This window comes from Gadus morhua, chromosome 16, assembly GCF_902167405.1.
Source record: "Gadus morhua chromosome 16, gadMor3.0, whole genome shotgun sequence".
In the NCBI taxonomy this organism is placed as follows: Eukaryota; Metazoa; Chordata; class Actinopteri; order Gadiformes; family Gadidae; genus Gadus; species Gadus morhua.
The window spans coordinates 23807081-23822047 of NC_044063.1; the positions used below are offsets into that span (position 1 = coordinate 23807081).

The 14967-nt window shown below is 43.4% G+C and overlaps 1 protein-coding gene across 8 annotated transcripts in view; it reads left to right on the forward strand.

Annotated features, from left to right (window-relative positions):
* usp32 (ubiquitin specific peptidase 32) overlaps positions 1-14967 on the forward strand; it is a 40984-nt gene that overhangs the window by 20929 nt on the left and 5088 nt on the right. For 3 of the 8 annotated variants that reach the window (XM_030337168.1, XM_030337165.1, XM_030337169.1), the window contains exons 15-31: positions 26-166; positions 1487-1658; positions 3428-3585; positions 4229-4310; positions 4417-4491; positions 4694-4832; positions 4961-5066; positions 5755-5928; positions 6064-6238; positions 6537-6688; positions 7163-7274; positions 8762-8961; positions 9208-9392; positions 10162-10248; positions 10930-11050; positions 12196-12387; positions 13020-13248. In XM_030337168.1, coding sequence (XP_030193028.1) covers positions 26-166; positions 1487-1658; positions 3428-3585; positions 4229-4310; positions 4417-4491; positions 4694-4832; positions 4961-5066; positions 5755-5928; positions 6064-6238; positions 6537-6688; positions 7163-7274; positions 8762-8961; positions 9208-9392; positions 10162-10248; positions 10930-11050; positions 12196-12387; positions 13020-13248 — 2500 coding nt within the window. The remainder of the gene's footprint in view (positions 1-25; positions 167-1486; positions 1659-3427; positions 3586-4228; positions 4311-4416; positions 4492-4693; positions 4833-4960; positions 5067-5754; positions 5929-6063; positions 6239-6536; positions 6689-7162; positions 7275-8761; positions 8962-9207; positions 9393-10161; positions 10249-10929; positions 11051-12195; positions 12388-13019; positions 13249-14967) is intronic. The other 5 variants (XM_030337167.1, XM_030337173.1, XM_030337171.1 and 2 more) reach the window with 3 other exon arrangements.

Sequence of the window (14967 nt, forward strand, 5' to 3'; positions counted from 1 at the left end):
GTGTCTCCCCCCCCCTGGCCCCCAGGCTCCCACCCTGACCATGGAGGGGGGGCGGCTCAGGAGCGCCCCGCAGCTGCTGGCTACCAGGGACTTTGAGACGGTGCCGGAGCCGGTGTGGCGTGCGCTCTATCACTGGTACGGTGCCAACCTGAGCCTGCCGAGACCGGTGAGAACACACAAACACACACGCACACATGCTTTGTCTTGAAGCTACTCTTTTGGTTAGCAATTTTACTTGATGTTTTTTCTTTCCATGAGGTTGTGACTGAAGAAGGGAATAACTTTTTTTTCTTAATTTCTGTTTAATGAAGAGACACTGACAGTGATGCTATTTATTATTTGTCAACCACAGCAGCTTTGCCCTAATGCTATCTCATTTATAGTTAAAAGTACTATAGGTAATATTTGAGTTTAATTTCTTAGAAATAGCAGCTCGGCAGCTATTGGTGAGTGAAATGCAACGCTCAGTTCAGGTTGAATGCATGCCTGCCTCTGTATGAGACCCCTCTATGACGTTAGACCGCTCCTAGCTTATTTCTGGCCAATTATGGCATCGGTTCCATGATTTGCTCTGAGAATCCGTCTTGCCTGTCGATCAAATTCGCAGCCTTATCACAGCTCCACCACAGGTGCGTGAGTGCATGAGCGAAAGTGCATCGTTTCTCAATGACAGAGTAACCTTGGGAGGGAGCAGAATGCATGGGAACGTTTTCTGGGCTATATTTTCAAATCTCGCTCTTGTCTGCACTTTCTCCGACTCTCAGAGCTCACCAACAGCAGCTTTAAGGATAAAAGGGCTTCCACAGTTGTCAACTGCTAGCCTCGTGGGACCATCTTGATCTTGCGAGAACACGTGCTGTCACACTCTGCCGTTCCGGCAGCCCCCCGGGCCCGTTGAATGTCTCTACCAAAAATAAAAAAGGATCCGAGCAATCAGGGCTAGGGGGAGGAAGATCCAATCCATGATGAGGCTGCAGTCTGCCAAGTAAAAGACATGATGGTGCTCGCGGAAAGCGTAGCAATTAAAGGAGCAATAAAACGTGTTTTATCTGAGGTAGACTGAATAACGATGGTTCAAGATGTACAGAAATTGGCTCACAGGGGAGAAGATGTTTCTTTTCTTCATTTCCCATCGGATTTGGCTAAAATGAAGGGAGCAAGGGTGTCACTTATTATTTAATCTGAGTTTTTTTTGGAAAATATAAGGCCATGCCCACGCCCACGAGTGGAAATCAATTACCGCCATGGGCAGATTGATATACGTTGCGATATCTGCAGATTCGGATGGTCTCACTTGGCTTGTCAAGTACCCAGGTTTGCTGATTTGATAATTCTGTAGTACTGAACTGCGATAAAACATGGGTTGGATACAATCATGCCAGAATTCTATTTATTTAGAAACATGGTTGGACTATACACACATAAGGCAAATTAACACGTGAAGTTCAATCCATTGATCAAGTCTCTACTTTCCCCCGCCCGGCAGGTGATTCAGCACAGCAAGATGGGCCAGGCAGAGCTGGAGCTCTTCCCCCGATATCTCCTCTTCCTGCGCCAGCAACCGGCCACCCGGTCTCCCCAGTCCAACATCTGGGTCAACATGGGTATGACCAGCCTGCGAATGTACCCTCAGCATTTAGGCCAACTGCTTCCTCGAGGTAATGTAAGCAGCAGCAAGACGAGCAAAGCCCCTCTCTGGCCACAAAACTATTATTCTTTACATACTGCCTTTCTAATTTGTCGAGTGGACTAATTGACTAGCAGGGTGATGCTTTGGACTCGCAAATGGAATCAAACCAATGGCCTCACTGGCTGTTATCCTGAAAATTGTTTGCATCTGCCCCTTTCTGTCCTCAGAGAACTTGCTCTTCAAAAGTTGTTTTTACACACAGGCGTGATTCAGAACAGATTCCGAACCCTGGAGACTTTTGGCCTCCAATCATAATATTTTGAGTTTATCCAATTCAATATTTTTTAATCTAATGTCATAATCTGATTTATTCCTGTTCTCAACAGGGGAACAACTAATACTGCTGTACAAGTTGTGACACCATCATTATTAAGGCTACTTTACAATCGTCTCAATGTGGCCCATGCTAAATGGAGGTACTTTAATCTAATGGGTTCCCCAATACCAGTTTTATCACTATGGAAAGCTTTCTGCCAACGGCTATCATTCATTCTGTAATAAACTAATTGAAACGGGAATGGATGCCTAGCTCTCGTATTCGGTGCATTATCCCCTGACGTCCATGTATTTTCCCTCTAACTGATCCCATCGACTGATCAAGAACAGATGATGACGAAGCATAAAGCAGTGTAGCGCTTAGGTAATTAGATTGGGGATGTGTAGCCAGAGCCCCATGTGACATCAGCACCAAGCATTATGAGCGCTCAGCTAAATCCAGTCAGCTCCTAGCTCCCTGGCCCAAGCACCGAAGCCCCAGACACATTTTAGTTGGGAGATAGTTTTCTATCACATGTGCTGACTGAGCCGAGGCCCCTCGTGTGTGTTTCTCTGTAAGGGAAGGGTATTTGATAATTAGCACTGTATCAAAATAGATGACAGTATGCTCTCCAAAGTCATGCTTTACTAGTTTACTGCTGAAGAGGCACTACTGTCTGAACTATTGAAGAGCAAGCCTTTCGGTGATAGAAAAATTAAAAGATTTGATTTGAAATCATATTGATCAAGTCTAGTTTTGATTCATTTCTAATTTTGTCTAACTTAATGTGGAGTGAATTGCTGTGTACAGTATTCACTCAGACTCAGTTCACTAAATGCACTAATGGATTCACTGATCAAAATCTGTTGATTTCTCCAAATGGCTGTCTCTTGCTGCTTGCTTATCACTAATCCTCAATCATGGAACACTCTATTAATATCACACAGTAGACCGATGCCAATGATTTGTTTCCTCTATGAGCATTGACATTCAAGATTATTGGTATGCTGAAAGTAGCCACATTAACATACATACAACACACCTGAATTGTACATAGTGTATCTCATACCCCTCTGGTGGGATGATCCATCAAGTGATATTTTGGTTACAATATGCACACTACACATCCATAACCACTCTAAATATACTAAAGAGTTCCAACTTAATCCTGCACAATGTAACTTCCAACTGAGGCGATGTACTCAATGTACTATGTTAGTTCGAACAAAGATCTACATTCCGTTCTCTTTGGCGGGAAAATCGCCACCGACACCCAGTTCGTGACATTCATAATACTGCTAATTCAAGGGCTTTACTCAGTGGGCCATAGGCTCAATCACCACTGTGTTACCTCATTCGGCGACAACTTTTATTTAAATGAAAATCTTTGGAGATTCGAGATTGCACGTTAAGTAGATATGTTTGTACACACTTTCCTCAAGGCATGAAATAGTGAGTGTTAACCCTCCAGTTCACACCAGCAGGTAATGTGCCGTCACCCAATGCCCCCCTCAAGCGGGTGTTGGCCTACACGGGCTGCTTCAGCCGCATGGCCACCATCAAAGACATCCACCTCTACCTGTCCCAGAGGCTCAGAATCAAGGAGGAGGACATGAGGCTCTGGCTGTACAACAGCGAGGTTTGTTCCCATTGCTGTACTATGCTCTGTGTCCTCTGTCATGTTTTAATCTTTGCAGCAGTTGATGATTATCTTGTCCGATAATTCAGGGTGCATTAACACCGCCTTCCAAATTAACTCGAGAGGCTGAGAGGCTGATGCTACTCTGAACGTGACGTGGCTTAGTGATGGTGCATGTTCTTGTTGTAGCTCCTAGCCATGAACTCCCTACCCGTCTCCAGTCATTTATCCCTACCTGCAGGGTTCTTCTTGGACCTCATGACTGAGTGTTGTTCACAAAGTTTTGCCGCATTTGATGAAATTTGCAACTCTTGCACGTCGGAATATCGATTATCGTTTAGAGATGAGCTGGCTGTCCTTCAAAAAAGTGATAGGCAGAACTTTTCTTCTGCACTGGTCTTGTTTCGTAATAATCATATCAACCCGGCTTTTATCTAGTTTGAAGCAAGACAAATTCAAAAAGGAGGGGACACTATTTCCATCATAACGTTTTCATTACTAAACAAATTAAGAATGTTTCCCATGTATTTAGTTGTTGTTGGAATATAAAGTCAGTGAGTAGGAATACAAAGCGATAGTGTTGTTGTTCGCATGATTAAGTATGGTGAAGCTGATGCCCTCCTGGTCCGTCCTTTGTGTCCAGAACTATCTCACCCTCCTGGACGATGAAGACCACACACTGGAAGGTCTGAAGATCCAAGACGAGCAGCACTTGGTGATTGAGGGTTCGTCTTGAATACCTTTTCAACTGCAGCTCTGTATCTGTGTAATATCAATGAACTGAAGGTGTAAAGTTGCACATTAGGAACTTGGCCCATTTTCTCCTCTCAGTCAGGAACAAGGACATGAGCTGGCCAGAGGAAATGTCTTTTATTGCAAACAGCAGTAAGATGGACAGACATAAAGGTAAGCTGCAACATCGTCGCCCTACCAAGGTCACTGTCTATTCATTATAGGTTATATACATCTTCACAGTTTGTTTACAATAGGAGACACTTTGGATTTTTTATCACCGTCCATCACCACGAAAGTTAATGCAAATGGTCAGTCCGAATGTAAATAAATAAATAAATGTGTTCTTTCTACCCCAACCCTACTTATTCATCAGTACCTACGGAAAAGGGTGCCACTGGCCTCAGTAACCTTGGCAACACATGCTTCATGAACTCAAGTATCCAGTGTGTGAGCAACACCAAGCCTCTCACCGACTACTTCATCTCCGGGAGACACCTTTATGAGCTCAACAGGTGTGTGTATGTGTGTGAGTCGGCAGGACGACATGTGCATATGTTTACATGTCCTAACTGTTTCCATCACAAGCCATTGCAGTGACAAGGTGAAGCTGTACAGAACCCTCATTGTGCCGTTCTTCCAGAACCAATCCCATCGGGATGCGAGGACATATGGCCAAGTGTTACGGAGACCTGGCCATGGAGCTGTGGAGTGGGACCCAGAAGAACGTGGCTCCACTCAAACTCAGGGTGGGCATTCCACCCCTTTATAACAAAAAAGGCATATTTGCAGGCATATGAGCCATGAGGAGTTGAGTTCATGCTGATAAGGATAAGACTATATGGCAGTAGTTTGTCTAGATTGTCGGAAGCTGTTGGTCTTCTAGAAAACTGCAATGGAACAAAGGATCCAACAGAAATGCTTACGTTTTCAACCAGAATCATAGTATTGTATCCCTACAGCACAATAATGTGTTGTAAACGGCCAACATTTGTTGACATTTTATTAGTTGGAAGACTAATAAAGTTTCATTGCTGTTGACTCTTTAAAGCATTATGAGTATGTTTCTTTCTTTGTAAATGAGTTCATAATCAGGCCAGTATTTACATAAGACTACGCCTACATTACACAGCAGTATGTGCAACTATTTTGCTTGACAAACTAGGCTGAGCTTTTGCATGACGATAAGACTGTACAGGGAAAGACTTGTTTGCGCCGGCCTTCCGCATTTGAAATCCATGGTGACAAAGCTAGCTTTAGTACAACAGGGTTTACAGCCCTTGAGGCTATATGTGGATGACTCGCATGTCAGGTGCAAGTCATAAGCAAGTAATTCAATTTTTGTTCTTACTGTGTCGTCACTGCCCAATTGTCAATTGCGTGTGTTTGTTCAATCCCTATTTTCCCCACATCCCCGTCCAAAAAAACAACTTCCAGTGGACTATAGCAAAGTATGCACCACGCTTCAACGGCTTCCAGCAGCAGGACTCCCAGGAACTGCTGGCCTTCCTGCTGGACGGCCTCCACGAGGACTTGAACCGTGTCCACGACAAGCCCTACGTGGAGCTGAAGGACAGCGACGGACGGCCCGACTGGGAGGTGGCCTCGGAGGTGTGAGACTGCCTGTTTCGGGCTTGTTTAGATGTTGTGGTCAACTGGCACTTATAGTGATATTCCTGCAGAAACCTAACTGAAAAATTGGAGAGCAGAGAGTCGTTTCTTAGTTGTTCTTTTGCTCTTGTTAAGGCATGGGAAAACCACCTGCGTAGGAATCGCTCCATCGTCGTGGACCTGTTTCACGGGCAGCTCAAGTCCCAGGTGAAGTGCAAGACGTGTGGCCACATCAGTGCCCGATTCGACCCCTTCAACTTCCTGTCCCTGCCGCTGCCCATGGACAGCTCGATGCACCTGGAGATCACTGGTGAGGAGTGGGAGACGCTTGGGGTCCAACCAATGTTGTGTACCTCCCCATAAGTGACGACTATAGGCATTGTTTTACATTGACATACGTTATATTGGCATATTTATGGGCCAACAGTTTTCGATTATCTTATATAACATGGATATATTATGGAACTATACAAATTTAAATTTAAATATTAAAAGGTTATACATACATGTTATTTCACAATGAAATGTTTCAACAGCTGAGGTTCATACATCCTCTTATAATGAGCAGCTTTTTGTAACCTGATGATCTTGTGCTGGTCCATATCTAGTCATCAAACTGGACGGTTCCACCCCTGTGCGCTTTGGATTGAGGCTAAATATGGATGAAAAGTACACAGGGCTCAAGAAGCAGCTGAGCGAACTGTGCACCCTGAAACCCGAACAGATCCTATTGGCTGAGGTCCACACTTCCAATATTAAGGTACACCCCCCGACTCTTCCACTATACTAGGAAACAACCCAGTACAGTATATGCTGCAGTATGAGGATTTTGAAAACAGCTTCTACCTGTTTTTCGGGGCGAATACTGTACAAGTATTCATGTCGCTACCACTGAACCTATGAACCCAAGCAGCACGGAGAATGTCTAACATGACGGGCTGAAATGCATAGCAGGAATGCAATCATAATACTTCCACAAAAAAGAAAGAAATATATATATACATACAGGGTTTATATTGGATACTTTGTACAGATAGAAGCTGTAAGCTGAATATTAAAATTTAACATGGTTTTGGGATCCCCTGGCACAAGGATCTGGGTGTGGCTTGGGTTACTATGGTATGCTGTTGCTACTGTTTAGCACATTACTATAATATGCAGTGGAAAAAACACTATTACAGACTGCATATGCTGATTTCCTTAAGTTGTGTCGTTTTGTCTGGTTGTCTTGCAGAACTTTCCACAGGACAACCAGAAAGTGCGACTTTCAATCAACGGCTTTCTGTGCGCTTTTGAGATTCCTGTTCCTGGCTCTCCAACCTCTCTCACCACCCCTACACTCACAGGTGAGCGTGTTTGTAGGTGTTGCTCAAGCAGCGGGATTGAAACAAAATGATACATTGACTGTAATAGTGGCTTGAATCAGATAAGTCATATGTCATTGTCACATTTGTTAAAAGTAACAAACTTTTCAACAAACGAAAATGTAACCCAGAGAAAATGTAACTCAGGCCCTTCATAAGATGTCTCTTTAGTTTGGGGCATATTAGCCTACGGCCCCCTTGTACTAGAGACTAGGGCTGTCCCCGACTCAGAATTTTCTGAGTCGAATCAGATCTGCCTTTTCAGTCCAGAGATTCGACTATTCGGTCTTTTGGAGGTTTAAAAAATGAGTTTTCTTTCTATTAACACTCTGTTTTGCTAGGCCATAGGCCTTTTATATATGCTTGCGCGTTGCGCTCATTACGTTCTCACCTGAACAGTTTTCTATAAAACTCGTCGGAATTGTAGCCAACTTATTCCTGTCGGGTTTTAATTAGGCTCCTGCCCATAATGCGGCCCGATAATGAACACTGGGCTCATGTATAGGCTAGTGGATAATCCACTATATGAGCCCCGTGTTCACGATCTGATTGCATTTATTGAGCCCGAAAGAATACACAGCGATGTGTCGCCACACTGACTCCTAGAGAAAATGTAGCAATAATGTAAGGGGAGACAGCCGCTTCCCTCTGCGAGATTCTCTCTAGCGAACAAAGTTACAATGAATCAATCGCCACAGTGACATGGACAGCGTCTAAATAAAGCTTCTCTTTATTATTATCATTAGAGCTATGATGCAAATGGGGAATATTAAGCCTGCGGTGGCATCTGTACGCGCAGTTTGCAATTTATTTTAACAGTATTATAAAAAAATAAAGTAAGACGGCGGGAAACCCCGCAGTCGATTCAGATTCTCTGGGTCGACTGCAGGGTTTCCTGACTGATGATTCGAATCATCGAATCATCGACTTTCAGGGGACAGCCCTACCAGAGACCTACATTTAGTAATCACTAGTAGAGAAAATGGAAGGCCGGCTAACATCAAACAGGATATGTGAATACCAATCTTAATTAATTCAATTTTAAGGTATAATTGACAATGCTGTCATAATCATTGTCAACACCACATTCAAGAACGTATTCTTCTTTAACCTAGACTCGACTTCTGCCTTGGGTTCTGGTGCTTCTGTCCTAAACAGATGTAATACTACCTTACATCCATTCAGGATGTTTTGATACAACCATGAGATGGTTGCTCAGGGAAGTTAGGGGATTTGAAAGTATTATCAATGAAAAGATCCAATACCAAGAGCCATGTCATATTGATCGGAGATCGGATCGGATCGAGATGTATCTCGCTTACGGATATAATTACTAAACATTATTACTAATTACATTACAAATTTACCAATTCGAACCTTTTACTAAATGCTAAATCTTCTTTCTTTTTTTAAGAAGGACAGCCCACAGCAATGATGTAGTATGTAATTGTGTGACCGTCTCTCTACAGAGGTAACGCCAGTAACCAATGGCTCAACAGCTAACGGGCATGTGGGCGGCAAGCCTGTCCTCATGGCCAACAGCAGGCCCACCACGCCGGTGCCCTGCAGTCCAGAGACTCCCCTGGCCAACGGGATTCCTAACGGGCACATCGCACTGCTGCAGGAGAGCCCCTTCATTGGCTACATCATCGCTATGCACAGGAAGATGGTGAGTGCAGGTTGTGTCCATTCTGTGGAGACCTCCACTGGGTAAAGCTAATAGCATAGAAAGATACTTAGATGGTTGTATGTTCTTTCAATGAGTGTGAATTGCGTAAGTTGCACGGTAGCTTTTGATTGATTTGTATGTTAAATATAGAACAATTACAATGATTTGTAGAGAATATTGTCCATAGCATTAGTGCATGGTGCAGCATAGCGTCCGTGTGTGTGAACCTTTTGTGTGCCCTTCTAGATGCGGACAGAGCTGTACTTCCTGTCGTCTCAGAAGAATCGGCCCAGTCTGTTCGGCATGCCACTCATTGTGCCGTGCACCGTTCACACCAGTAGGAAGGACCTGTATGACGCCGTGTGGATACAGGTGTCCAGGCTAGCCAGCCCACTGCCCCCACAGGAGGCCAGCAACCATGCCCAGGACTGGTCAGCAGCCACACACAAATCAGCACCAAGCAACCATTACTGGAAAAATACTTAAGCAAATACAAATCTACTGCCATTTTGTGGGTGGTTTTTCGTCCAGCTCACTTTGAATAATAAATTTTATGTGATAAAGGAATAAATCTAAACTGACCAAGGTTCAAGGTTCAAGGTTGCTTTAATCATACCCGGGGGTAAATTTTGGTTTGCAGGGCAAGAAAAGGGCGTTCACACACTTAGCATACACAGTATAAAAAAAAAAAAAGGACACAACAAAAATACAGAAGACAAGACAAACACGCAGACAAAAATCACAGAGGTGCTCAGTACATCAGAAAGTGCAACAAAGTTATGCACCACTAGTGGCGCTGCAACAATTTATTCATATAGATAATGGCTGCAGGAACAAAACTGTTCCTGTAGCGGTTTGTTCTGCTTTTGGGAACTTTGAGCCTCTGTCTGGAGGAAAGCAGCTGAAATGCACTGTTTAAAGGGTGGGTGCTATCATTTACTCAAATTAAGGGCTACAATGTACTCAAATTAAACACTCGTGATTGGTATAAATAATTCAGAAAGACAGGATTAACAATGCACGAAGAGAAGCTACCCAAACTACCTTGGAATTCATACTAGAAACTCTTGCTTTATGTTACCCATCATTTAGCTTTACGTTGCAACATGAATGATATGGTTGATGGTTAAAAATACGGCTTAAAAATTAAACTTATTAAAATGACACATAACATCTGTTCTGTTCTCTTTGGCCCTGAAGTGATGACAGCATGGGCTACCAGTACCCCTTCACGCTCCGGGTGGTCAGCAAGGACGGCATATCCTGTGCCTGGTGTCCATGGTACAGGTGAGACATCCTTCATCTGCCCTCCTACAACTGATTCAATTATCTTAGAGCTGTAGGAAGTTGTGACTTGTTTGGTGGTTAATATCGTTATAAACCTATTGGTCCGTGCCAAGGTTTCAGATTCAGCCAATTGAAGGCATGCCATCTAAAGAAGAAATGTCACCATGTCTTCCAATTAGTTTTTTCTTTGCATGGTCTTTAAAAGCACCAGTGCGCTATTGATTAACATACAAGTTAATCCATCAAGTAAGAATAAATTCACTTTTTTGAGTTAGCACTAATGCTGCTGTGCACTTTCATTGAAACTATGTACCATGTTTTTGATTTGATCTTAGCTTGCGTACGTCAAAGCCGTGTGTCTCAATTGGAACTTAAGGCGGTCGTATTTTGAATGAGAGATCAAACACAAATCGTGGATGCTCCATGCAGCGCAATCCAATACCAACCCTTACATTAACCGCAGAACAAGAACCAAAACTCAGGGGATCTGCTTTACATTTAAGCTCTACCGTAACCAGGTGTGGCTCCAAAAGCCACCCAAAGCACTTGCTTGATATTGTGTTTAGGGGGTTTTGGGTCATTTTCTGGTTAAAACTAGGAGAAAACCAAATGGTTATTGTTTGTTGCTAAAAATGTATGATTTGACTTAATGCCCAAAATAACAGTTGGTCTTTTCTGAAGGTTCTGCCGGGGCTGCGCAATAGAGTGCACAGACGACAGGGCCTCTGTGGGGAATGCTTACATCGCCGTGGACTGGGACCCCACAGCATTGCACCTCCGCTACCAGACATCCCAGGAGAGGGTGTGTAGCTTTAAATAAACCTTCCAATCTACTGCCATACATAAAGAGAATGTGTGCATTGACACCTGCTATCATTATTGGTGTGCATTCTTAGTTTTGAAAGTCTGGCCAAAGTCGACCAGGTCACAGGTGACAGATAAAAGATTAAAAGATAAGAAGATAAGGTAGATAAATGATATGTAGCAGCAGGGGTTGGCCTTTTACACCATTTCTTTGTCTTAAGTGAACCAGACAGGTGTTATAGATCCTCAACCATGGACTGACTACAGTGCATTTCTCAATGCATTTTAAAAACAATCTAAATCTCAGTTTAATTTAAAACAAAGCTAAGATTGGCCATTATCTAACAACAATGCTCCGATGATAACGCCATATAGTTTGCGTCTGCGTCTGGTCAATATGCCATTAATATGCTCCTCAGTGTGCTTTTTATGGATTTAATAACAAAAAAAATTCCCAAGCTCAGAAAATGTACAAGTATTCAGAAGGGTGCCATCGTGCGGGAATGACAGTAGCGGGTTGATGCTTCAGCTGCCACTGAGATCCGAAGCTCAGCATTTCTCTTTTTATCTCGGTGGCAGCCATCAGATGTGCCCTGACATGTGAAGTCAAGCTAATTTCATTGGTTATTATTATAATGGCAGCGTTGGCCAGCGCTGTGCATGCTCTGATGGAACACTTATTGAATGTGAAGCCCTATGAATATTGGGAGGGGTAAGTCGTTGTTATTACCTCGCTGCTACTTTGTACACAAAGAGGTCAATAACTTACCGGGAAAAGTATCAAGAGTTGGTCACACTCGCAAAAGAGGGTGAATTGCATTTCTTTGTCCCGATTCTACTTTTATCAGGGAAAAGAAAAGCTGTCTCATGAAGATACGTACATATGTTTCAAGTAGCATGTGAATTTCCTCATCTCAAAATGTCTCTATATTGAGCCATTAAAAAGATGGAGGTTTGAAAAAGGTTATGTGTAGGTTAAGTGTCAGGCAGTATTTTATCTTAAATTTGTCTAACAGTGATTTATATTCTGTCATCCAAAGATATTCTACGTTCCTAAGACATTCTAGAGGCAAAACGGCCAAGAACTCCGGTCTCGGAAATACATGGATTCTTTATCTGACAAACTGTCTGCTCCCCCTGTAGATAGTGGAGGAGCACTGCAGCGTGGAACAGTCCCGCCGGGCCCAGGCCGAGCCCATCAGCCTGGACAGCTGCCTGAAGGCCTTCACCGGGGAAGAGGAGCTGGGAGAGGATGAGCTCTACTACTGCTCCAAGTGCAAGACCCATCGTCTGGCCACCAAGAAGCTGGACCTCTGGAGGCTGCCCCCCATACTAGTCAGTGGAATCATCAACTTCCACTCTGCGTAAAAGTTGTTATTCAGAACAAGTGAATATGTCTGGTGAAAAAAATATTCAATTGCAAGAGTGGGGGGGCTTTATAATGGGGACATTTTGGAAATGTTTATTTGTGATCGCCTTCTATATACATAGCAGTAAATTTATTGCACACCTGATTTATTTAATCAATTTAAATGAAAACTTTCTTGTAATGGAACTATTTGGATAAAAGTTCATTTTTCTGGGTAATATTCAGTCATTTATCTGTATATGTATATGATTGGGATAATAAAGGTAAGGTATATGTCACAAAGATTTATGATTAGATCTTGGGTTGCAGAGGGTTATGTTTAGGTCTAACGTTATCGACAGCTAACACTGTCAACCCTGTGTTCCTTGAGTGTTATCCAACACCAAGACTACCAGCAATAAACAAGGTCAAAGGCTGATGGACTCAAGAGAACATTCAGAGGGAATACTGTATAAAGAGAGTAAAATCCTGAGGTAGCCATTCAAAGTGCTGTGTTATGAGCATATCGGAGAGACAACGTGTGTTAGTGCAACACAGCTCTTGTGCGTCTACAAAATGAAACAAAAATCGTAATCAACACATCGCTTTTCTGCTCCAGATCGTTCATCTAAAGCGCTTCCACTTCGTGAACGGGCGCTGGATCAAGTCCCAGAAGATCGTCAAGTTCCCCCGGGAGAGCTTTGACCCCAGCGCCTTCCTGGCCCCGCGGGACCTGGGGCAGCAGCACAGCCTCCACTCCCGCAGCGAGGGCGAAGAGCTGCTGAGGCTGGGCGAGGACAACCTCTCCTCCATCTCTGCCCCGGCCGGCTTCTGCAACCTCCCTAAAGGTCTGTGACAGCTGCCACCACCCCCACATCAAGGGCATGTTCACTTTAGTTCCCCTCCATGGTTAGAGTCGGCTCAGCGTATGTTTTCACAGCTACTGTCTCTGGTGTTGACCAAAACAAGTGCCCCGGGAACGGTAAGTTTGCAGTGAGAACGTGATCGGAATCAACTGAGGCAGCTATGGCTTCGCCATGCATGGTGAACATAATTGTGCCTATAATATCTAAGCTAAGAAAACTAAACAGATGTGGCGTTTGAATAGAAATTGACTGATGGAAATGCAGCTTCATATGAAATGAAACGCATTGTTTTTCACGCTTGGTGGTTGTTTCCACAAGCAAGGGTGAAAGGTAACCATTGTAACAAATGAGCAACAACTATAGGTGTGAAAACGCAGTCCGAATACTTATCTGTTTGTTTTATTTTGCGGGTGTTTGCTATTTATAAAATAACTGTTGCAGATACAACTAATACATTACTTTGTGTTGTTATATTATTACTATGATATTCTAGCTTCCCACAGTTTTCATGTTATTGAAGAGAATGACCCTCTATGTATTATTCAGTGTAGCAGTAGAGTTTCTGTTGAACTCCTAGGTGCTTTTTGATTAATTTGTTGCTTTGAATTACCCTGCAGCTGTATCATAGAAGTCTAATACCACTGCATGTTATGCCTGCTGGGACAAGCCTAGACACACCAGCAACATTTGCCATTCAGAACAGTAATCAATTCAATATATGGATTGGATACTAGTTAGTAAAATTTGTTTTCAGTTCCAATCTTTATACTGAGATAAGGCGAGCCTTTTTTAAGCATTAGGTGGGTTTTTCTTAACCTGTAGATGGCAGCATGGACTGGAGAATTTCAGAAGTTTAAATTTGTCGGTTTCTCTTTAAAGGTCCCATGGCATGAAAATTTCACTTTAAGAGGTTTTGTAACATTAATAATGTTACAAAATGAGTTCCCCTATCATGCCTATGGTCCCCCAGTAGCTAGAAATGGCGTTAGGTGTAGAACGAGCACCTGGTAACCTGCTCCACCTTTGAAAAATTAAAGCTCAGACGCTCCGATTTCGAATTCATATGTCGTCATAAGGGGCCAAGTTACCTACCCTTCTCTACTTTGCCCGCCCCGAGAATTGGAAGAACCAGAGACGTCGGAGAACCTGACGCGGTCGTCTGAGATTCATAATATCTGGAGGCGCACACATCTTTTGGCCGTGATAATATATATATTATAATATAGATATCTATGTATAATATGATATTATTTAGATATAGAGCTCCAGGACTCCCGCCGGAGCAACCGGAGTGCTCTAGAATATTTACAGAACACGGCCAAAAGCTGTGTGCGCTTCGCCATTGCGATACATCCACTGTAAACACGAGTGCATGGTACTGTGGCTGCAAGCTGCTCAGGGCCACACCCCCACCCTCCACCTTGACCTGCCTCTACGAAGCGGCACGTTTGTGGAAAGCTCATTGTGGGACTGGCTCGTAGTGGCTGTAATTCTGCACCAAGGCTGAATTTCTTGAACGTCTTCCAATCCTGCATTAAGGGCCCACTAACCTATATATAGGCATCCATAAAGTAGCATGCTATGGGACCTTTAAGATAAACATCCTTTACCTTAGCGAGATGTCCTAATATTCGCGTTTGTGTATCGCAATGAATAGTGGTCCAGCCTTGACCCTCATTGATTTACAAATATAGCCGCGGC